The 22,556-nt window shown below is 36.3% G+C and overlaps 3 protein-coding genes across 4 annotated transcripts; 1 reads left to right on the forward strand and 2 right to left on the reverse strand.

Annotated features, from left to right (window-relative positions):
- Positions 1-2,491: 2,491 nt before the first annotated feature.
- On the reverse strand, positions 2,492-4,882 carry LOC147931028 (uncharacterized). Its single transcript, XM_087477145.1, has 5 exons — positions 4,613-4,882; positions 4,025-4,531; positions 3,807-3,939; positions 3,331-3,689; positions 2,492-3,058 (listed from the first exon to the last, which is right to left on the reverse strand). Exons 1-5 carry the CDS (start codon positions 4,880-4,882, stop codon positions 2,492-2,494), a joined length of 1,836 nt encoding a protein of 611 aa, XP_087333271.1.
- A 6,596-nt stretch (positions 4,883-11,478) lies between these two features.
- Positions 11,479-12,027, reverse strand: LOC147931029 (uncharacterized). The gene has a single exon (XM_087477146.1). The coding sequence runs from the start codon at positions 12,025-12,027 to the stop codon at positions 11,479-11,481; it is 549 nt and encodes a 182-aa protein (XP_087333272.1).
- Positions 12,028-14,422: 2,395 nt separating this feature from the next.
- Positions 14,423-22,529, forward strand: LOC104773658 (dual specificity protein kinase YAK1 homolog). Of its 2 annotated transcripts, none has more exons than XM_010498302.3 (18): positions 14,423-15,192; positions 16,510-16,709; positions 16,854-17,007; positions 17,109-17,218; positions 17,349-17,418; positions 17,514-17,596; positions 17,690-17,768; positions 17,855-17,895; positions 18,212-18,334; positions 18,727-18,877; positions 19,110-19,224; positions 19,331-19,413; positions 19,518-19,592; positions 19,950-20,024; positions 20,107-20,912; positions 21,469-21,624; positions 21,905-22,200; positions 22,309-22,529. In XM_010498302.3, exons 1-18 carry the CDS (start codon positions 15,055-15,057, stop codon positions 22,383-22,385), a joined length of 2,832 nt encoding a protein of 943 aa, XP_010496604.2. In that variant the 5' UTR covers positions 14,423-15,054; the 3' UTR covers positions 22,386-22,529. The 2 variants fall into 2 exon arrangements, 1 of the variants encoding a protein (XP_010496604.2); XR_015574072.1 differs by having other exon boundaries at positions 14,444-15,192; positions 20,107-20,944; positions 21,251-21,624.
- The last annotated feature ends 27 nt before the right edge of the window (positions 22,530-22,556 follow it).

The following is a 22,556-nucleotide window of genomic DNA, read 5'->3' on the forward strand; positions in this document are numbered from 1 at the left end:
AATGGAGTTCAGGGTGTTTTAATTCCCCTTATGTTGTTGTAGTATAAGAGGTGTCAATCCTAAACGAGTGTATGCAAGCAATCAGGATATGAATATTTGTCTAAGTCAAGCCAAATATGTAGGATGTTTGTCACTAACAACGTAATGATGAATGTAAAATGCAGTAAGTAAAAGCAGCTAGAACAGGATAATAAATGCAAAGAGAACAAACTAATCAAAGCTATGATGAATCTAGAATAGAAATGGAAACTATAGTAATGCAAGTAATTAACTAATTGAAGGCAAGTAATGAACAGGATACTAAGTGAATGCAACAGAAATGCAACTAGAATGAAACAAGAAACAAGACAGGACAAACACAAATCGTAAACAAGAGTTCTGGGAATGAACTGGAGCAAGCACTCGATCGAGCGTAGATCGAGTGCAGGGTCGAGCTGGACAAAAGCATAAAACAGAGCAATGCAAACAAAACAGAGCAATACGAAAGCGAATCAAACAACGATCAAACAACAGGATTTAAGCTAAGAAATCAATAAACAAGGAAGGTCTTAGGGATGGATTCATGGGCTGGACTTTAGATTGTGGTTATCTAACTTGATCAACAAACCTCAATCAATATGAGCTAATCTCTAGACAATGATCTCCAAGAACATGTTAATCCACTCTCATGGCAAAAACAATCAAGCTCATATATTTCTAGACTTGTTCTCACAAAGCAAAGAACCTATACAAGCAAGCATTAAGCAATATGTCAAGAATCAAACAAGACTTCTAATCTCTTAGCAAGCCTAATGATAATCTCTAGATCTAGCCTTATCTTTGCACCTTAGACATTGGTGTGATTCTAAGAAGCTTAAGATCAAACCCTACCCTCTCGGTTATAGGATCAGCATTAAGAATATCTAGCCTAGAAGAGATCTACAACAATCAAGCTTGACCAAATCAAATAAACACAACATCCATCCAGCCTAAACCATCTCTAAGAGCTAAGGAAACTACTCACAATCACACATGATGAACAACAAAGTCATAAACCCAGAAAATAACGAAACTTGCATCATTAGAAAGATAAAGCAAAGATCTACAATATTGAAGAAGGAATCAAACTCGAATTCTTAATATTTTGAAAGTTATGAAACCAAGAAATATGAAGAATCTCTTGTTTTTCTCCTTCAAAAGAAGGTACAAGATCTAAGAAAATAAAAATGCAAAAAGTAAAAATTCTCAAAAGGGTAAATACTAGGTTTGAGAATATATAAAAAGCTGGACTACTGGTGGCTGCAGGGTACAAGGTCTTTAAATAGGAAAAGGAGTGGAAGCCCTAAAAATGCTAAAAGACAAAATAGCTAGGCGGCTCGGCCAACTCGACCCGGTGCTCGGTCGAGTGACCGGTCGAGTAGGCTTTTCTTCTGTTCCTTCCACTTGGTTGAGTCCCTCTCCGCACACGGTCGAGTGTCTGGTCGAGTGGGCAGTCGAGTGGGACTCCGGACTTCAGCCCTAACTCCCTTGCTTTTTCCTCTTGATTGCTTCACTTCTCCTCAGCATTGCTTCCATGCTCCTTAGGCTCCAAAATCACCTGTTTATGCAAGAAAAGATGCAAATGCAATGCAACTATACTCTAATGCAAGAACAGTCCTAAAGCTATGCAATAATGGTTAAAATGGATGGCAAAAGATGCAAAAGATGCGAATAAACTAAGGGAAAACAAGGTAAAATATATGAACATCACCCGGTAGTAACTAAATGCCGCCGCCTCAATATTCTCATCTTTGTACCTCCGGTGATATACTTGTATCAAGCGTGGGATCATTTTTGCGAACGGCTTACACTTCTTTGGTAGAATCTCGTCGCTTCGACCGTTGTTTATGCTATCGTAAACTCTTAGCCTTCGCTGGACTAAGTCAGCTTCGATGGCTACCCAATGGTTGTTATCGAGGTTGTATGGGAAGAGCAGTGTGTCTACATCGTCAACCCACACCTTGTGTGTCATTCCGTATTTTGGCAGCCTTCCCACGTACGTCTCAAAACAACCTTCTCCAAAAATCCATTAAAGGCTTCCATTTGAGGAAATTTGAATGCCCACATACTAACAAACAACGGATCGAGGAAAGCAATACGATCTGTTTTATATAGGGATGGTGTTTGCGTCCCCCTAATACAGAACATATGCATACATGTAACCATGTGCTACAACACGAGTGACATCTATCAGACATTACTATTCCATAGTTAACTGCATCAGATGTTATGGAACAAAACTACGAAGCTTACCGCATCTCATAACCAGCCGAATGTTGTAGTTGGCCACGATTGTTTCCAGTGCAAGGTACTTTAGCCTTGAATACCAAAATTAACAAATCAGTTATAAATCGTAGTTGATATCCGAATATAAACACTAATTATATACAACTCTAAATGAACACTTACAAATCATCAGTTAGGAAGGACTTCAGCTTTGCAATTTCTCAAGACTTGCCTCAATAAAAGGATCTTACACTGCAGGAGATAGGACTACAGTGTGGCTTTCACGTCGGGTAATTAATGCAGCTCGCATTGATTTGTCATTAGGGCTTAACCCTATGTTATTGCCCACAGGATCTACTAATAGAAGATCAAGCTCTCTTGAGGGAGGAAACACCTTTTGTAACAAATGTGCAAAATACCTGGCTTTCTCCTTATCTTTCAGTGTATGAGATGATGCAGGAGTACTGGTCCCCTCGGTTAAATCCACAACAGATTCGCACTTTCGATCCGACCATACAGGATTACCACCACTTACCGGATGGATAACATTAATAGGAACGGGTTGAGCACCTGCTCCATCTACTTTGTCACTATACTTTGCTCTTTTATCACCTTCCTCTGTCTCCCAACTCTGTACTCTTTTGCCACGCTGTAAACTGTCTACCATCTGCTTTGGAATTCGCTCTACACTCGCGGCTGCGTTGTCCTCTGATTCGATTTTAATACTGCCAGACCACATGACCTTATCCTTAATGGCTAACGGATTCCTAACACAACTAGCAACTTTATAACCATCCTGGTCCGAATGCTTTATCTGATATAGTCATGACTTGAAAAAAGACATGTATTTGACGTTATATACAAGACATTTGAAATATAATATGACGCTGTTAAAACTAGAGACAAAGTATACATATTGCAAAATTTGTGTGTACGAAAAAAATCATATATCAAAATAATTACAGAATTATACAACTTCACAATACTGAAATTAATATTGTTTCCTCGAATAGATAAATACAAAGACTTCATACTGAACACTAGATATATAATAACAGTTTTATCAATACCGTACGCAGATCATACCTCCTCTATTTTTGGTTCATCATTTCTTATTGTACGAGGTCCTTGCGTATGCGCTCCTCCATCCGTTGAGTTGATAACAACTTTCTTCAATAGTTGAATGTCACTCTCAAAGTTATCCATCCTACTCTCCATACCTTGAAGTTTGTACACAACTTCCGCTATTGCTCTAGAAAACGATATCTCAATATTATCCATTTTCGCCCCTAGTGTTTCAACCATAGTAAATAACCTTCCACTACCATCTTCACCCTGCACACCTGACTGCTTATCTCCAGACACCTTCTCTGCTGAACATTTGTCCCCAACACTTTCTTTCTGCTCCTTCGCATTTTTGAGGACATTACTGATGCTGGTTGGGGCTGTTTCAACGAAATCATCGTCACTTACCCCTGCAATAGGTTGCCTCCTCTCCCTCTTCTTCGTATGTTCCCCCTTCCTTTTTTTTACACAATCCCATTCTCTTTCATCCACTTTGCCATTGATCACGTCTAACAGCAGATTATTCAGTTTCTTCTTCAAACCTTCCCCTACACCATACACAGAATATTGTCCTGGCCAATCTGGATATATGAACTCCAAAGGTTTAGGTATTAAATGCTTCACCCGAAGCTGCATTTCAGATACCATAACTTTTAATATGCTATCTGAAAGAAAAAATGCAGACAAATAATGTATACGTAAATTGAAGGCATACCTCCCCATTATTAAGGAGTTTGCTCCTGGATATGAAGGCTTCAATATCCTTCCTTGGCCTCCCTCCTCTCCACCTTAACAGAGGCAAATCTACACCTTCTCTTACATTCTCGTAGCTAGCCCCCAGCACCTTCACGCTCTCAAATGCCCATATCAGCAATACATGGACACATCCATGGAGGGTATAAGCATTGTTAGGTAACCCAAGGACTTTAATGGAATCAACTAAACTCTTGAATCCAACCCTACCCCATTGAAAACTCTCAAATGCTTTTTCATTCAACGCCCTTTTTGCGTATTCCAGAGGTATCTTGTTATTCCTTGATAAACCAAGCACTCCAACATGCACAAGATACAACCGAACAATCTGCATCTTCATTTCATCAGACCACCCACGGCAGCTTCTCAAACTGTCAACTAGCTCCTGCCAGGTTGGTCCATTAAAAGCTTTCACCTTTAAAGCCGCCCATAAAGGTGTATGATCGACTTCACACTCTGTTTCATCCATCTTCTCACAATTCAAACCACTAATTTCTTCATATTCATATAGAGAGAACCTTAGCGGCTTTCCTCCAACCAAAAACCATACCTCCGATGGAATATCTATTGACAATTGATTGGACAATAGATAATGAATGGTCTTCCCACAAAACATGTAGTTGGATTCCGTTAGATCCAATAACACTCCCAGCTGCGAATTCTTTCTTATTTTGTCGTACACCTCATCACCAACGAAGCCTTTCAAACCAGCTAGATTAGACAAACTACAATCATGGTGCATGCTTCTCATCGGCAGTGGAAATTTACCATCCCGATACAGCCTACTTGGATACCTCTTCGCATCATTGCTTGACCCCATATCTACGACAGAAGCTTTAGTTTTGTTATTAATTCAATATCACAAAACATCTGTTGCTTAGATTATCACCGAAACAACATGAAGTCTCACAAATATCTTCCGGAAAACAGAGTTCAACAACATACTGAAAACTAACATAAATATCGTCAGAAGTAACCTTCCACAAAATACAACGCCTACTATGTAATACTCAAAATCTTACTAAACAATAAGCAACAGAGACTAAATCACGATATAGAAATTTACCTCAGAGCAGATCGCTATATTTCCCTCCTCCTCAACTTCAAACCACCTCGACGTCAACTCGCCGTCCGTCCGTGGTCCATCATCCAAACGTCCTCCACACAGATTCTGTCCATGCTGCACGCTATCCAAATAGTTTCAAAAAATAGCTGATCTCAACCCAAATTTTGTAAGACAAACAACACAAAGATTCAAGAGATCGATTCCTGCTTTTATTGGAATTCTCTATTTTCCCCTTTTAAGATCTTTGTTTTAAAAGTAAATGGCATAAACCGTAATAAGACAAACAACCCTGGTTTATAAGTAATAATCAAACTTTTCTGTGTTGTTTGAGTAAACCGTAAATCTAAACGTGTTGTTCTAGTAATAAACCTATTTTTATGTAATATTCTAGGTAATTTCCCTTATATGAATCGAAAATGATTCAATAGTTCATCAAGAGTTGTGGAGTTAAAATGAGAGATTACATAAAAAAAAATTGGTTGTATTGATAACACATTTAAATTAGAAACAAAAATTAGATTCACATGTATTCAAATTTAGATACAGCTAGAATTTGTACCAGCGCACGCACGGAATTTTAATTTAAAATATTTTTAATCAGTAGAAATTTTTGAGCTCAAATATCATTCAACTTTTGAGTATAAATCTATATAAACAGTAAACTTACTCTACTAAGTGATATACAACATATATAATGTTGAAGATAATATTTCATTGTTATATCTATTTGCGCGTGATTTTCGTTTAAATTTTTTTATTAATAAAAATCATTGAACAAATATAATCATTTAAAGTTTAAAAGATAAATTAATATAAAGCCATAATTATTTCACCAATCTATATATAACATATATTGCCTATTGTCGCAATAATTTTTTTTGGCAAATCAACAATATATCTCATGGTAGCAAAAAAATGACTTAAAAACCTCACTGGAAAAGTCTGCAATCTTCTGACCTTTTACCCCTGGAAGAGTTCATTCTATATTCATATCCTATGAAAACATCTTTTTAAAAGTTCTAACTTCGAATGTCGTTGACCTAAATATAGAGATCATTTAAACATATTGATATCCCACATTAAATATAAATATACAAAGTATCATGAATATTTTTAGTGTTATGTCACTACAACGGGGTTGTCCAATTGCATCACCTGCTATAATAGAATTAACGACCAAGTCAAGAATGCTTAGATGGTGAAATGGTTAAACCCGACAATAAATATTTGTTCACTACTCCAAGTTACATATTTTTCTAAAACCTCATATGTTATTTTCATATGTTAATTTTGTGATGCAACCTCAGCTTCGTTTTCTCAAAAAAATATTGTATATTTTAAATATGTTGTTTCTCTCAATGTTTTGGGTTAAAAGCATCTGATAAAATTAATAAAATCTCAAGCTTGTTTTAAATTTTATTTTTTATCATGTTATAGAATTGTAGCTTCAGTTGATAATATGTCTTCTGAGATATGCTACACAAATCACTTGTCACTTTTTGTAACAGCTTACATATCTTTTTCTATATTTTGTGACCATTGATTTTGTTTCTTAGACGGATTATTTTTTCAAGAGATTTTCATAGTTTTCCCCATAAAAGTGTGACTATTACAATATCTTCATTTTTGATTAAAACTTTTAAGTTGAGTTGACTAATTAATCTTTTATTTTTTATTAATTGAAATTTAATAATAAATATTTGTAGTATATGTTTCTAATTAGAAACTAATGTTTCACTTCAATCTTATTTTTCTGTTTAGAATTTTATAAATACAATTACATAAATTGCTTTTTACTCTACCATGCATTAAAATTTTACTTATATTCTAAAATTTATTAACCCATTCTAAATTTTGGAATATGATCATTTTTTGGTTAAAATTAGAATAATAATATTATTACGAAAACAAATTCATAGTGCTATTTTTACTTTTTGAAAATTTTCATTTATGTTACTTAATTCATTTTTCTATAGTTATTATTTAATAAAACAAATTTATATTATTGTTTTTACTATTTTAAAATTTAATTAATTTTTCTTAATTTGTTTTTAATTTATTTTTTAATATTATTAATTATAAGTAATAAATATGCAATGATGAATATTTAGAATATATTTTTTAATAAGTATAAAATATAGTATTGTTGATGTGGAGGAAGAAGAAGAGATAAAAGTTAACTTTATATATATAGAATATTGAAATCTTAATTCTTAAAAATGCTGTAATATTAACACATGCCCTGTTCTTTTTCAAGTCTCTGATCTAGCGACTGCGATAGATAAATGAACAGATGCACTACTGTTGTGAAGGGAAAGTCGCTGCCGTTGTGAAAAAGAGTCACTGATATTGAAATGAGCTGCCACGACGATTGCTAGAAATTCAAACGATTTCTTTTTCTTCTCAGCGACATTTTTCTCGCTGGAGTAGACATGTTCCGTCATCGTCTTACGTTGTTGTTGTCGTTTTGATTTTTGATTGGCATTGTCAATGTCGTTTTAATCTATCGCAGTCGCTGGATGAACGACTTGAAAAAGAACAGAGCCATACTAATTGAAACAATATTTATTAAACTATTGACTGGCAATGAAATAACATGTTAAATTCCAGAAACCCAAAAAAACAAAATAGCAAATATTGAAATAGAGAAAAACAAAGCTGATGATAAAAGAGGTTGAGACATTGACTTCAACTATTAAATTTTCAATGAGAGAGTGCTATACATCATCTTTGAGGCTAGGATCAGTTTGTTGGCTACTCAAACTATACATGATAGAAAATTATATGTAGTACTAATCTCCAAAAAAAAATTAAGAACAAAGATAATTTAGATGATAGAAAATTTAAGTATTTCATTAAAACATATCATATCTTACATATATATATCACACACCTGTTGAACTTCTTATAAACATAATAGCAGATGCTACATATATATTGAAATAAGCTAAGACAATGTTAGTTGAATACCAAAAATATAGAATTTATAAAATTATGTGATTTGAGATATGAAAGTTATTGAAATGTGTGTCTTGGTATTTATTGTGTAAATTGTAGTTAAGACTATATTATAAATCTATTATTTAATTGGGTAGTAGTTGTTGCACTAATCTTTATATCATTTATTTTTCATTGTAATAACAGTTATAATAACACAATAATTAAATATTAATAGATTTTTTTAATTGTCATTAATCATTCATTGCAATGCTATAAATACTATGGAGGTGACAAAACTGTCAACATAAAAACAAATGAACAATTGCAATTCATTAAAATTTAGTGCCTTAAAACACGGATATGGTTATAAATGTGAGAGTTACAAAATATTTGATATAATATGTAAGTTAATAACATAAGTAAAAAATTCATAGAAATAAATTTATTATGAATAAATAATTGTTTTTTATGTGTTTAAATATAAAATTCAAAGTTTCTATAAATATAAATATATGACAAGAACTTCAAGCAAATGAAAATATAATTTCAAATACATATTTAATTCTCTCTTTAACGTGCATTCAGCCATTTCTCTATAAATTATATATATTAAAATATACATTAGTTTATTATAATTAGAATGTAATTACTAAATAATTTAATAATCAGGCCAATGTGGCTACACAAACAAATATGTATTGATCAGCCTTAATTCAATAAGAGCTATTTGAGTAAAAATAATAATTTAATAATCATATTATGCATTATTTTGATTCAATTTTTTTTTCTTTTTTATTATACGATTAGCTAAAAAAAGAAACCAGAACATAAAGGATATATGGCAGATGCACATATGCCACGTGGCAGTCTCTGAGAGCAAGTTTCTAGTGGTAGTCTACTTTATTATATAAGATTATATACTCATTTAAGTTTAACTAAGCATGTTCATCAAACAAAATTAGTTGTTTAAAAATTTTATGCAAGAAAACACACTTAATGTAGCCAATAAACAAACCTTTGTAAGAATCATCTATACACTACAAAGAAAGGGCCTTTTTACTAAAGAATACCGTGTGCTCTCCACGCTAAGTGGCATACGCCTATTTTTGGAGGGATCGATCTTCGGGTCGACCCAAAAGGAAAAAAAAAAAAGGTATTTTGTGTAACTTATATAAGTGACATTGTAAGTGGTGATTTTGCATGGATTGAAATAATTATTGGCATCTATTATTGTAATGAATGTTAATATGTATCAATTGCAAAAATGTTGTTAATTTTGTGTAAGTTGAATATAAATGATGTTAGGATTTGCATCAATTTATCAAATGACGTTAATGTTGCTAAAATTATAATAAGCAATATTATGTTAATATCAGTTATAAATAATTGATATTGATATGTTTTTAAATATCATAAAAGTTTTTAGCCTAATGGAGAAAAAATGCTTATTGAATGTCCAACTTTTAAATTTGAGTGACTTTTTTTTTTTTTTTGAACAACCAGATGCTCTCATTCATTCAAATCAAAGCATACAAAGGAAGAGATACAAAGATCTCAAAGTTTAAATTGAAACAAAGATTACACAGATGGGCATTCCCCAATGCCATAATAGAGTAGATAGATAAAATCGAAATAGAATCCATGAGAGCTATGCAACAGTCACTAAGAAGTGGCTTGGAACAAGGGAGATCACAGTATATCGATTGATCATCCTCGAGAAATTCGGTGGATGACAAGATAGTCATGGTCGATAGACCATGTGACGTTAATAGCAAAGCCATAGCCAGTAAACTCACCGGAGCGAGGGGCACTAACAAGAGCACCACATTGGCAAGGATTCGGTAGACCAAGGATTGGTGGTCAAGGGTAGAGTGCTTTAACATCCAAAGCGTAGGGTCAGGAACAAACTGGTAGCACCAGAAAATGCTTCGATAAAAAACAGTCCGAGTGTTGAAGATGGCGCTGAAGAAAAATTGCTTGAAGTTGTCGGATGCAAGAGTGGAATAACAAGGCATAAGACCATAATACTTCAAGGTTTTAACATCAGACCATACAAGTGGAACTAGATCCATGACTAGCCAAGGATAACAATCAAACCGTAACAATACAGGTGGGTTCTCTCTCACTTGGTTCCCTTTACCAAGGAGATTAAGAACACCATACAAAGCATGTAGCCGGTTTGACATTGGTAGATGAGATTTAGGCTTGGTCTGGTGGGTTGTTGATAACACCAAAATGGTGCGGGTGAAGGGATGTTGTTGATAACTAGAAACGCTAGTTAGCATAGAGGTAAACGGGTTGAGGTTCTTCCAGTTAACAATCGAATTCACAACTTGAGCAAAGACCAGGGATCTCCCATACTCTATGTTACTTCTAATCATTCTAGGTAAATGGATTCTCAGATGCAGTCTTCGGACATCGAGTTCTACCAAAGAACCTAAGAAAAGTTTACTAGATATCATAGGGATAGAAAGAGTAGACATGGGATTTTGGAGAATGGGTAGAACCGTTTGGGATGTTAGCAATCCGAGTTCAAGTCCTAAGCTCATCCGCAGAGATCCAAAAGACTTTGGGGATGGCCAGGGGAGTTGACATGGGTCTACCAAGCTCATAATGTGATAGATCTTAGATACGGGAGTCCACAAACGGAGATAAGTCGCATCTCTGGAAGATTCCTCGCCAAACATCAACTCGGAAGCCGTGGAGGAAGAGGAAGCTTCAGGGGCGAAGCACAATCCGGATCGGGAGAGATAGAGACATAGGGACTTTTGGACCGTCGACGGTAAGATTGGGCGAGGATAGGTGGGGATGGGGTTCGCCGAACTCTAGATCCTGCTGTGGTGGCACAAGGACAACCCTTCGTATAGATCTAGGGTGGTTGTAGAGGTTTGGTCGGGACACAAAAGAAGAGAACAAGAGGGGAAAAAAGAAAGCAAAGAGAATCTAAAGGGGTAGAAGAGATAGTAGCAGAGCAGGGATACTGAGAGATCCCAACGCCGGCGAGCCGGAGCTCTACCGGCGTCGGAGAGAAGTGAAGAGGGAGGCGCCTCGATTATCGTGCCTGAGAGAGAAATTAGGGCGAACTCGGTTGTTTGTGATCGACAACAAATTAAATTTGAGTGACTTAAACCATCAACTTAGTATATAACTAGGTACTAACCCGCGGAAAACCGCGGGCTGAACTTTTTTTTTTGATGAAAATTTGTAATAATTTATTTTGTTATTATGTTATATATAATGGTTTGTGATTAAAAATTTGGTTTGCTTGTATTAAAATTTTTGTATTTTATAAATGTTTATTGAAAACCTGTCAATAAAACATTTGCATAATGAATAAAATTGTTTAAACCTTTGTCAATTAAACGCAATTTTTGGTATAGTTTTTTTTTTTTGCCAGCCACAGAACAGAATTAGCTCAAACGAGCCATAGAAGGAAAATTATTCACATAGGTAATTGGAAGCGACTCCACTCTAGCTCTACGCGCCAGCTTGTCCGCTCTACCATTTTGTGATCTGGGTATCTGAACTACAGCGAATGAGAGAAATTCCTCCTTATCCTCTTCAATCGCATCCAGATATGTCTTGAAAGCAGGCCACTCGGAGAGTGAAGACACCATCTTCACCAAATCAGAACAGTCTGTGAGAAAAACAACTTTCTCCTTATCCGCACCTATCATACATCTCATTGCCCAGATAAGGGCTTCCACTTCTGCATGGAGAGGTGACAAGCTACGGCGGGAATTGGATGCACCCATAGTGGGAGATTCTCCATCAGGAGAAATGCAATACCATCCTTTGCCCATAAACTGGTCAGTTACCTTCCATGAGCCATCCACAAAGCATCGATGACTAGATCCATACTCGCGAACCACGTTACTGGTAGGAACCCTAGATCTGGATAGTGATCGAGGATCGCTCTGAGGGAAAGTTCCTGGGGTTCTTCCTGAGCCGAGCTCCATAGCTTTGATTCCTCTTCCGCTATCTGTAAAATTGCGACCGGATTGGAATCCAAATTGCTAAATAATTTATCATTGCGGGCCTTCCAAATATACAATAGAATCCACGGGAAAACATCAACCGAAGGAATGTCCTGAAATCTCCAGAATAATGAATCCATATTATCATAGACAAAATTCGAGGGGAAGCAACCCGAAGAAGTAGGGAAGTGGGACAAACCCCAAACCTGCCTAGCCGGGGGGCATAAGAAGAGAGCATGGTTAATTGTCTCCTCCTCACCTCCACAGATTGCACATTCAATGTCACAACCAAGTCCACGGCGTCGCAGATTAGCTGTTGTCGCCATACAGCCCGTAACTGCTTGCCACAAAAAGTGTCTGAGTTTTGGTGGGCACCGAATCTGCCAGACGTGTGCCTGTAAGGGGATAATATTAGGGCTGGAAACAGGTAAAACACTCCCTGATTTCTGGCGCAGAGCCTGATATCTTGAATTAACCGTATAAACACCAGTTTTTGTCAAATGCCAACCCAAGCTATCTGGGGTAAAAAGATTACCAAGGGGTATGGCAGAAATAAGGGCTACATCCTCCGGCTCGAAAGAAGCCGAAAGCAATGCCAAATCCCAGGACTGTGAAGTTCTGTCAATGAAAGTTTCAACTCTAAGCGTTGGATCGATTGGCGATCCTGAACGCAATGCTGGTCTCGGGGATTGGACAGGAATCCAGGGGTCAGTCCATACCAGGATGGATACCAGGATGGTCTCGGGGATTGGTATAGTTGTGAAGTAAGTAAAAAGATATAACTAACATGTAAAAAAAAACAACTAAGTATAGCTAGGGAAAGTTCTAAAAAACCTCTTTGAAAACAACATTTATTGTTTTTCTTTATGTGATTTCCCTTTTTTTGTTTGTAATAACACCTTCAAGCATTGAATATATTTAATTCTCAACTTAGTTTTATTTCCTAAAGAACGGTGGCTAAAATAAAAAATATAACTTTTTAAAATACATAAGATACTATATCTATATCTTTTATTTTTTTTGTTTACTAATTTTTAAAATCTAAGCAAACTGTTATATATTTTATTTTATTAGATTTTTAATAAAAAAAATTAACATGTGCTGGAAAAGTTTTTTGATAAAATTTGTGGTTATATAGATTTTATTCAATTAGATTTTTAAAGTCTTACCTGTTAGTTTTTTTTAAGGAAAAATTAGTTTTGATTCTAATAGATTTTTTTTTTTTTACCTTTCTACAATTTATTTTATTTTATGTGTCTCCAATTTTCATTTTTAATTAATTATATTTATTTAATTAATTAATTAATTTTAATTGAGTTTTTCAAATGGCAATTGAATGTAGTTTTTTACACATTTTAAGGTTAATTTCATATTTGTACTTCTCAATTAATATAGTAGGATGTAACATATAGTGTACTTTCTTCGACTTTCTCATTTATTTTATATTTTAGTCGACATTTATCACTACCTTCATCAAGATCAGCTTTATAATGTGTATCAATCGATCACCGAAACTCCCAAACGATATCATTACCACTTGCCTCTTGACATTAACCTAGTGTTCATATTAACGCCTCAAGCCAAAGCCGACTACAAGCTTTGTGTGAGACTCCTTAACCTCTATGGCTATGAGCTTCATGTGAGGGAAGACCCACCTGCTATGTTACGGCTTTGGTTACTTCTTACTAGGATGGGCCTTAGAACAATCTTATCCACCAATCTCTTACAACCGCCATTAGTGTGTAAGCTCAAGTTTGTCCTTCTTCTACAATGCTTTCTCGGCTACAAGCTTTGTGTGGGACTCCTTAACCTTCACGGCCGAGGACTTCATGCGAGGGAGGACCCACCTGCTCTCATATACCACTTACGAGTCTCGGTAGCTCCACCACTTGTTAGGAGAATTGTGCCAGAAGCTGTAGCAACCCTTGATCAATTGGTTTTGAATTTTCTCCTGTTGGCGAGAACACTACCCCCCCCCCCCCCAGTTCCCTATTGTACCACCTTTTTCAACGCTACGCTGCATATTTTGCAAGAGCCATTGTCAATTACTTGCTGATCCAGGAAGTTGCGGAGCATGTTTTCAAAGGCATTTCCACCTTGGTCCCAACAGATCTTTCAAGTCATGCTAGCCTCCCAAAGACTTGCATCCCCTTAGAAAACTCATGGAGCCAATATCTATCTATGCTTTGTAACCTTATTAAGCTTGGTAAGCTTTGTAACTTTTTAAGCTTCTCCTTGTATGAATTATCCTATTTGAGGTCCTAAGTTTTCATGAAAACTTGTTTGGCAAAAAAAAAAAGATTTAACAAAAGATATTTTAAATTGATGATAATAATATGGATGAAATGATAATAATAATAATAATTTAAAAAAAATCCAGACTTAAAAGAGAAGAAATATGCAAGAGGGAAGCAAAAGAAGAAAGAACAAAAATCAGGAGTTGTCATTTTGAAGACGAAACCCATCGACTCATCATCTTCCTTCCTCAGACCCCCAAACACATAAACAAAACACAACAAAAAAGCTTCACTTTTTCTCTCTCTCTCTCTCTCTCTCTCTCTCTCTCCCTCTCAAAATCTCTCTCTCTCTCTTGGTCCTCGCAACCCCCAACACTTGAGGGGTTCGATTCTTCAATCCTACCTCCGATTTCAATTAATCATCTGAATCATCAAGTTGAAATCGTTCCGGTGCTGTTGGTGTTCCGACGCCATAAAACTGGATTCCTTTAATTACATTTTATGTTGATTTATCGATAGATCGATTTTAGGGTTTCGAGTTGGGGCGCTGACTTGAGGTTTGATTGGATGAGCAAAGGGGCATGGGACTTGAGTCAATTGGGTGTCTCCCTACCCTAATCATCGCAAATTCCTGATTTCTGAGCTCTTCCCAAGGAATTAGGATTCGTGATTGTTCTTGTTTCGTATCTAATTTTGATTTGGAGTTCGCCGTGGATGAGAGACTTGGGCTTGGTCAATTGAGGGTTTTTTTTACTGTTTCGTTTCTGAGATAATGGATGACATTGGTTCCGGCGATGGTGGTTCTATAGGGGTTGTATCAACTCCGTGGAAGCCAATTCAGCTGGTTTTTAAGCGTTATTTGCCACAGAGAGGGTCCGAAAGCAAAGTTCGAGCTGTGGTGAAGAAGCCGGTAAGTATTGATCTTTTGGTTTTGAGATGGACTCTGTCATCTTTGAATGCATCAAATCAAGCTTTGTTTTTGTGTGGTTTTTTTTTTAAATTTTGCAAAGATAGTGAGAATGGATAGAGACTAGTGGCAAGTGATTTCTCTGCTGGTTCTGTTAGCCAATGTTGTTTGTAAAGCTGCCAGTTAGCTCTAGGCCTGTATGAATTTCAAGTTGAATAGCAGCCTTGGTCCAGTCATGCATGACAGTCATACAAACATTCTAGTATGTATTCTCTTACGCTAGTAGTAAAGGAGACTTAGAAGATCCGCTCTCTAAATCAACCGTAGTTATACTATACCGTGAGTTATTTTAGGAGGTAACGCACTGGTAAGTGCCTTGGATGTATGGAATATAGGTGATGCATGTATTTCTTTCGAAAGTGGCTGTTTGGCTTCATTGGAGGCTTACATTAAATGATGTGTAATTCTAGTTTATATCTGATCTCAACTTGTTGAAAACTTATTTAATATCTGTCTACATTGGACAATACTATTTTACTTTGTACATATAGCTCAATGCATGTAAAGTAGTACTTTAGCTGAAGAATATATAGTTCAACCACTATTTCATTGGTAATGCAGCGTCAAGTTAGATATCCACTCCGTCATGTTTTTTTTAGGTGTCATCATCCAACCAAAATCAGCTCATTTCCGATTTCAATCCAAATGCTACTCATTTTCATATTATTGGTTCACGGAGGGTCCTGGTTAAATGGTTGTATATGGTATAACTATGTGGATTTTCACTCTAATAAACAAGTGCGCATTTTCTTGCATTAATCTTAGTTGCAACACAGGCAGTTGATAAATACTGGGTTAAAGTCTGTCATGATCTTTGGGTTTGCGTAGGGAATGGTTGTGCACACTAGTTGACTTGAATAATTTATTTGCTAAGGAAAATTGGCTGGTAGGTTTGTTGGATCACTTGAATGCATACCAGAGTTCAATTTGCAGAGCTTCTTGTGCGACTGTTTAGCTCAGTATATAGCTAGTCTCTCCCATTAGTTTTCTACCTGCTGTAATGTGCTGTCATTCTGCTGGGATAGTTGGGCATGGTTTTGGGGTTTACTGATAAGTGTTGTTGTCTTCTTGCCTTGGCTTTAAGCAAGGTGATACTTATTATTCATTCTCGATGTACCTTTTTATCTTGTATTGAATCACTATTATAACAAGACAGCAGAATGTTTATCTACTTAAGGATGGTAACAGTCGAAGTTTTTGTCTCTGTTGCTCTACTTTCAGAACTCAAGTTAACTGATATATATATATGTCTGTTTGCAGGTTGTAGTGAGACTAACTAGGGACTTGGTTGAGACATACAAAATATGTGACCCACAGTTCAAATATAGAGGAGAGTTGAATCCTAAGCGGTACTTGACAACTCCATCAGTTGGTGTGCACAATGATGGCTTTGATAATGTCAACTCTGATCTAATTCTGGCTGTAAATGATGATTTTTGCAGTTCAGATTCACGGCAGAGGTTTGCTATTGTTTTATTTATTTACATTCTTTTGTTTTCTCCGATTTTGTTTCTCGTTTTGTCGTGCTGTTAGAGGCATAAAGTTTAAACCTCTTACTATCTATATTAGCCGTCTTTTTGATGAAGTTTCACTCGTTCTCATAGATACATTGTCAAAGATCTTCTTGGCCATGGGACTTTTGGTCAGGTTGCTAAATGCTGGGTTCCTGAGACAAACAGCTTTGTTGCTGTGAAAGTAATAAAAAACCAGCCTGCATACTATCAGCAGGCGCTGGTTGAAGTATCTATTTTGACAACGGTATGTAATTATTCTATATTTTAATGATCCTTCGTATTCATATTCTTCGTAGTGAAAATTGTTAGTGGTGTCTGTCTCTTACTTTTCGCTTGGGTGTGTAGCTAAACAAGAAGTATGATCCAGAGGATAAGAACCATATTGTTCGCATATACGACTACTTCTTACATCAACGTCATCTGTGCATATGCTTTGAACTTCTCGACATGAACCTGTAAGTTGTTTAACTGAAGTATCTTCTCCTTCTATCTTACTTATGCTTTTCCTCTAATTTCCTTCATGCGAACTGTATACAGTATTTGTTGATGATAATTCCATTGTCCTTGGTAATTTATGGTTCTCAGGTATGAGCTCATAAAGATAAATCAGTTTAGAGGTCTGTCATTAAGTATAGTCAAGCTCTTCTCTAAGCAGGTATTTATATTTTCCAGATCTATGTTTTCACTGATTTGTTTCCTTTTTAATTGTTTTCATCTACAGTATCAACTGTTTTCTTATGTGTCCTGTAGATCTTACTTGGTTTGGCTCTTTTGAAAGATGCTGGCATAATCCATTGTGATCTGAAGCCAGAAAATATTCTTCTGTGTGCCAGGTCTACTTTCTAGAACCATTCCTTTAACCCAAAACTGTAACTGATAACTTTAATCAAGTGGATTTTTTTTTTCTTTTTCTTCAATTGCATCAGTGTGAAGCCAACTGAAATTAAGATAATCGACTTTGGATCAGCGTGCATGGAAGATAAAACTGTTTATTCATATATTCAGGTTTTCTTCTTGCTTTCCATATACCATCTATTAGGTTATATCATACCAAACAAAATAATTAAGCTTGCTGGTCATTCTTCTTACAGAGTCGTTACTACAGATCGCCAGAAGTCTTACTTGGATACCAGTATCCTTTTAAATTCCAAGATAAGAATCGTTTCTGAACAAAATTTAAAATGTTTTCTCATAGTCACTGGCACTGAAATATCTCATGTCTGTGAGATAGGCTTGTTTGCACTATCATCATCATCATCAAAATTTTCTTTGATCTGTGAATCTTATTGATTTATTTCATGAACTTTGTTGCTATAGTTCCAGTAAATTGTTACTTTTCTTTCGCTTATTAATTTAACTGCAAACTAATGTTAATTGGTTTTCTTCCTATGGTACATGATATCTAAAACTTTCTTTAGATTGTATGTTAAAGCTTAACCACCATATAGATACACTACAGCTATTGACATGTGGTCTTTTGGCTGCATCGTTGCCGAGCTGTTTCTTGGATTGCCACTGTTTCCAGGAGGTTCAGAATTTGATATCTTGAGGCGTATGATCAAAATACTTGGGTATGATCCTTTATTATTGAATTGGTAAATGAGAATGCAGTCTATAATTTTAGGGTTTTATTATAAAATTAGTAAATGAGCAAGCAGTATTATTTTAGGTCTGCTCCCTTGATAGTCAATACTCGTACTATTACATTTTTTTTGTTTCATATACTTTCGCTAATTTATGTGTTTATTCGTGGTGCTTTATGGTCAGCCTTTTAGTTCCCTTTGTGTTCAGCAACCCTATTTAGCTTCAACGTTTTTGCAACTATGAAGTCCTCGCTTCTTTTTAAGCAACAAGTGTCGAGATTTCTAGCAACAAGGAGCTTTTTTCATTTGTTTTTTTTGTTGTTTATTGCCTCTTTCTGTTTCTTATGATTGTATAAATTTTCTGTCATATAATTTCCCAGCAAACAACCACCTGATTATGTGCTCAAGGAAGCAAAAAATACAAATAAGTTCTTTAAATGTGTTGGGAGTGTCCACAATTTAGGGAATGGTGGAACATATGGTGGCCTCAAAAGTGCTTATATGGCACTGAATGAAGAAGAGTTTGAAGCTGTAAGTAATTCTTGTTTTTCCTCTGAGCTAAACTGTAATATGAAGAGAGAGAGGTGGGAATGAGAGAAGAGAGCAGTTAAAATATGAGTATTTAAAACAAGGAAGACAGTTACATCAGTGAACAAAGAAGATTTAAAATGTTTCGTTAGGGGATTAATTTTATTCTTACATTGCATTAAGATTTGTCCGTTGATATTTTTCTGGATACTGTTCTTTACTCTTAACTTTCCAGAGAGAAAAGAAAAAGCCAGAAATTGGGAAAGAGTACTTCCACCATAAGAACCTTGAAGAAATTGTTAAAAGTTATCCTTACAAGATAAACTTGCCTGAGGACGATGTAGTCAAAGGTAAATTCAGATTGCTCTGATGTTCTTAAATTTGCTGGAATAATACTGGACTATCTTCCATGGTGACTTTTTTTTTTTTTTGCTTTTCTTCCATGAACTATCACAGAAACTCAAATCCGGTTAGCTCTTATTGATTTTCTGAGAGGACTTGTTGAATTTGATCCAGCCAAACGTTGGTCACCTTTTCAGGTATTGAACTTCCTAGCTAAAGCCATCTGTAGATTTAAATTCTTAAGGCTTCCTGTTTTCTTGCTAGCCATAATGGTTAACATCGACTTTTCAATTTTTTTCAGGCAGCAAAGCACCCTTTCATCACTGGGGAACCTTTTACGTGCCCATACAACCCTCCGCCAGAGACACCTCGTGTGGTGAGTCAAATGGAATTCCTTCCCAGGTCTCAAACTTCTTTTGTGTCCTTGTTGTCATACTAATGGTGTTCAAAGCAGTGGGTGTTTTATCCTTGATTCATGTTTATTTCCTAGTGATAATTTGATTTCATAATTTTTCAAACCAAATAATCATGAGATGGATGGAAGATACTTTTCGTTTTAGCGCTTTCTTTCGATGTTTCAACTTTTTTCTGTTTTCGATAGAAATGCTTCAGTTGATAATCTTGCAAGATGATTAGGTGAAAGAAAAATGTAATACTTTCTTGCAGAGTGACATGTGTGAACATTCCTCTATTCACTGAACCAGTTTTTGTTCTCTTTCCCTTTTGTTTGTAGCATGTTGCTCAAAATATCAAAGTGGACCATCATCCAGGTGGAGGGCATTGGTTTGCCGCTGGTCTCTCTCCTCATGTATGGTTCTTTGTCTCTTCAATTGTAACACCTTGAAGCTGTTTGTGCACCTCTTGTTGAAACTTATTTACTTTCTTGACAGGTATCAGGGAGAACCAGAATCCCAATGCACAATAGTCCCCATTTTCAGATGATTCCTTATTCACATGCAAATAGTTATGGGAGTATTGGAAGCTATGGTAGCTATAATGATGGTACTATACAGGAAAATAGCTATGGGAGCTATGGAGGGACAGGAAATATGTTTGCATATTATTCTCCTGTGAATCATTCTGGCTTATACATGCAAAACAAAGGTGGTGTTCCAATGCTTGGAACTAGTCCTGATGCCAGACGCAGGGTTATGCAGTACCCACATGGAAATGGTCTTGGTACAAGTCCATCAGCTGGAAATTTTGCACCATTACCCCTCGGCACTAGTCCATCACAATTTACTCCAAATACAAACAATCAATTTTTAGCTGGGTCTCCTGGACACCATGGCCCAACATCTCCAGTAAGAAACAGTTGTCATGGGTCTCCTCTAGGAAAGATGGCTGCGTTTAGTCAGATTAACAGAAGAATGAGCGTTGGATATTCTGGAGGTTCTCAGTCGCAGGATTCTTCCTTGGCACAAGCGCAAGGACATGGGATGGATAATTTTTATCAAAATGAGGGGTATTCTGGACAATTTTCTGGTTCACCTTCACGGCGGCAATTGGATTCTGGTGTCAAAAACCGTACACAGACACAAGGAACGACATTAAATACGGGGTACTCTACTCATAACGTTTCCAGCTCATCACTTCGGTCCAATATGTGTAACCCTTCCAATACTGGACCCCATCTTGAAAGTCCGGATATTGCCTTATCGGTACCTGATCCGGGAGATTGGGACCCAAATTACAGGCAAGTAAACAAATTATTCTCAAATTTTACAGGTTATATAGAATGTCAAGGTTCTCTGTCTGCAAGTGTATGTTGTGTGCTTGAACAGATCTTCCAGGCTTGTCTAGAATGAGTGCTATTGTGTTTCTGTATTGTCTTCAATTCCAAATATATTAAACCAGGAATGTCACATTCCGTGATAGATGATCACGTTCTTGTTAGGTGGTATATGGATTTCAATCTTGATAGACAAATTTGTGGGCATGAACTGTTCAAAGTCGGTCAGTGGTGTGAGATTGATTTAGAACGAATCACATTAGTAGACAGAGAACGTGATTGTGTACTACACTTGCAGACAGAGAACCTAACAAGAACAGTGATGTGATTATTTGTTACCCGATGTTATTCTCTGTTTTGTTTAACCATCTAGCTGAACTGATAGTTAATCACTTTTCATCCTGGCTATTTTCAGAAGCATAAGATACTTTTTGTATGTCAAAATTCTGTTTTCATTTACATGTTTGCCTCAGTCCTTCAATTGGAAATTTTACTGTGCACAATATTGTTACATGTACAGTGATGAATTGCTTCTAGAAGAAGATAGTGCGGATGAGAGTTCTCTTCCTAATGCATTCAACAGAGGTATGCAACTTGGTTCAACCGATGCCTCCAGTTTTTCCAGAAGGTTCAACAGTAATGCCTCTACGTCATCCTCAAATCCGACAACCCAAAGGTAACCTTGGAGACATCTTGGGGAAACTATGCTGAATCCTTCTTTCTTTTGCGGTTTACATGCTGCGAGATATACCAGACAATTAACTTTGGTGATATCTGGATCTTACATCTTCTATGCATATTAACAGTATTAATATATGTATATTCTCTGACTTAGTTAATAGGCAGCTTAACGTGTGTTGTTCCAGACATGATGTATTGTTTATCACTTGAACATCCTCTTATAGGGAACTTTGAACTTCTATTTTTCTCTTGATGTAACTTTGAATCTATATCAGGAGATATGCTCCCAATCAAGCCTTTTCACAAGTAGAGATTGGCAGTCCTCCAAGTAATGATCCTCATGCCAGATTTGGTCAACATATGCCAGGATCACAATTTACTCATGTCTCCCAGAACTCTCCAAGTCGCTTAGGGCAACAACCTCCACAACGGTTCAACCATGGGAGACCAAACGCTGGAAGAGCTGTGGATCGGAATCACATCAACGCTCAGCTTCCTCCTTCCAACACCAATTCAGGGGGTCAACAACGCTCACCCAGAAGTAGCTCATATACCAATGGGATACCTTGGGGTACTTTCTTTCACTCATCTTAAGTTTTCTCTTCAACATTTTTTTGTTTGTTTACGGCCTCTGCTTGGGTGTCTTAAAGTGGAACTTAAGTTCTGTTTCATCTTCTAGGACGTAGGACTAACAATCATGTCCCGAATGTTCCATCGACGTCCCATGGAAGGATGGACTACGGAAGTATTGCTTAACTCCGCAGTCTTATCTCTCATTTATTTTGTTCTTTCCCTTGGTGTGCAATCTTATTGTTGGAAGTGTGGGAACAAAGTTGTACTGAGACAAGAAACAAACCTAGTTCATGGCTTGTGGGCTTCTGATCAGAACGTGCTTATTCATTGTGCTTTTTGCACAAATAAACCAAA

Source organism: Camelina sativa, chromosome 12 (genome assembly GCF_030686135.1).
Source record: "Camelina sativa cultivar CO46 ecotype springtype chromosome 12, ASM3068613v1".
Lineage (NCBI taxonomy): Eukaryota > Viridiplantae > Streptophyta > Magnoliopsida > Brassicales > Brassicaceae > Camelina > Camelina sativa.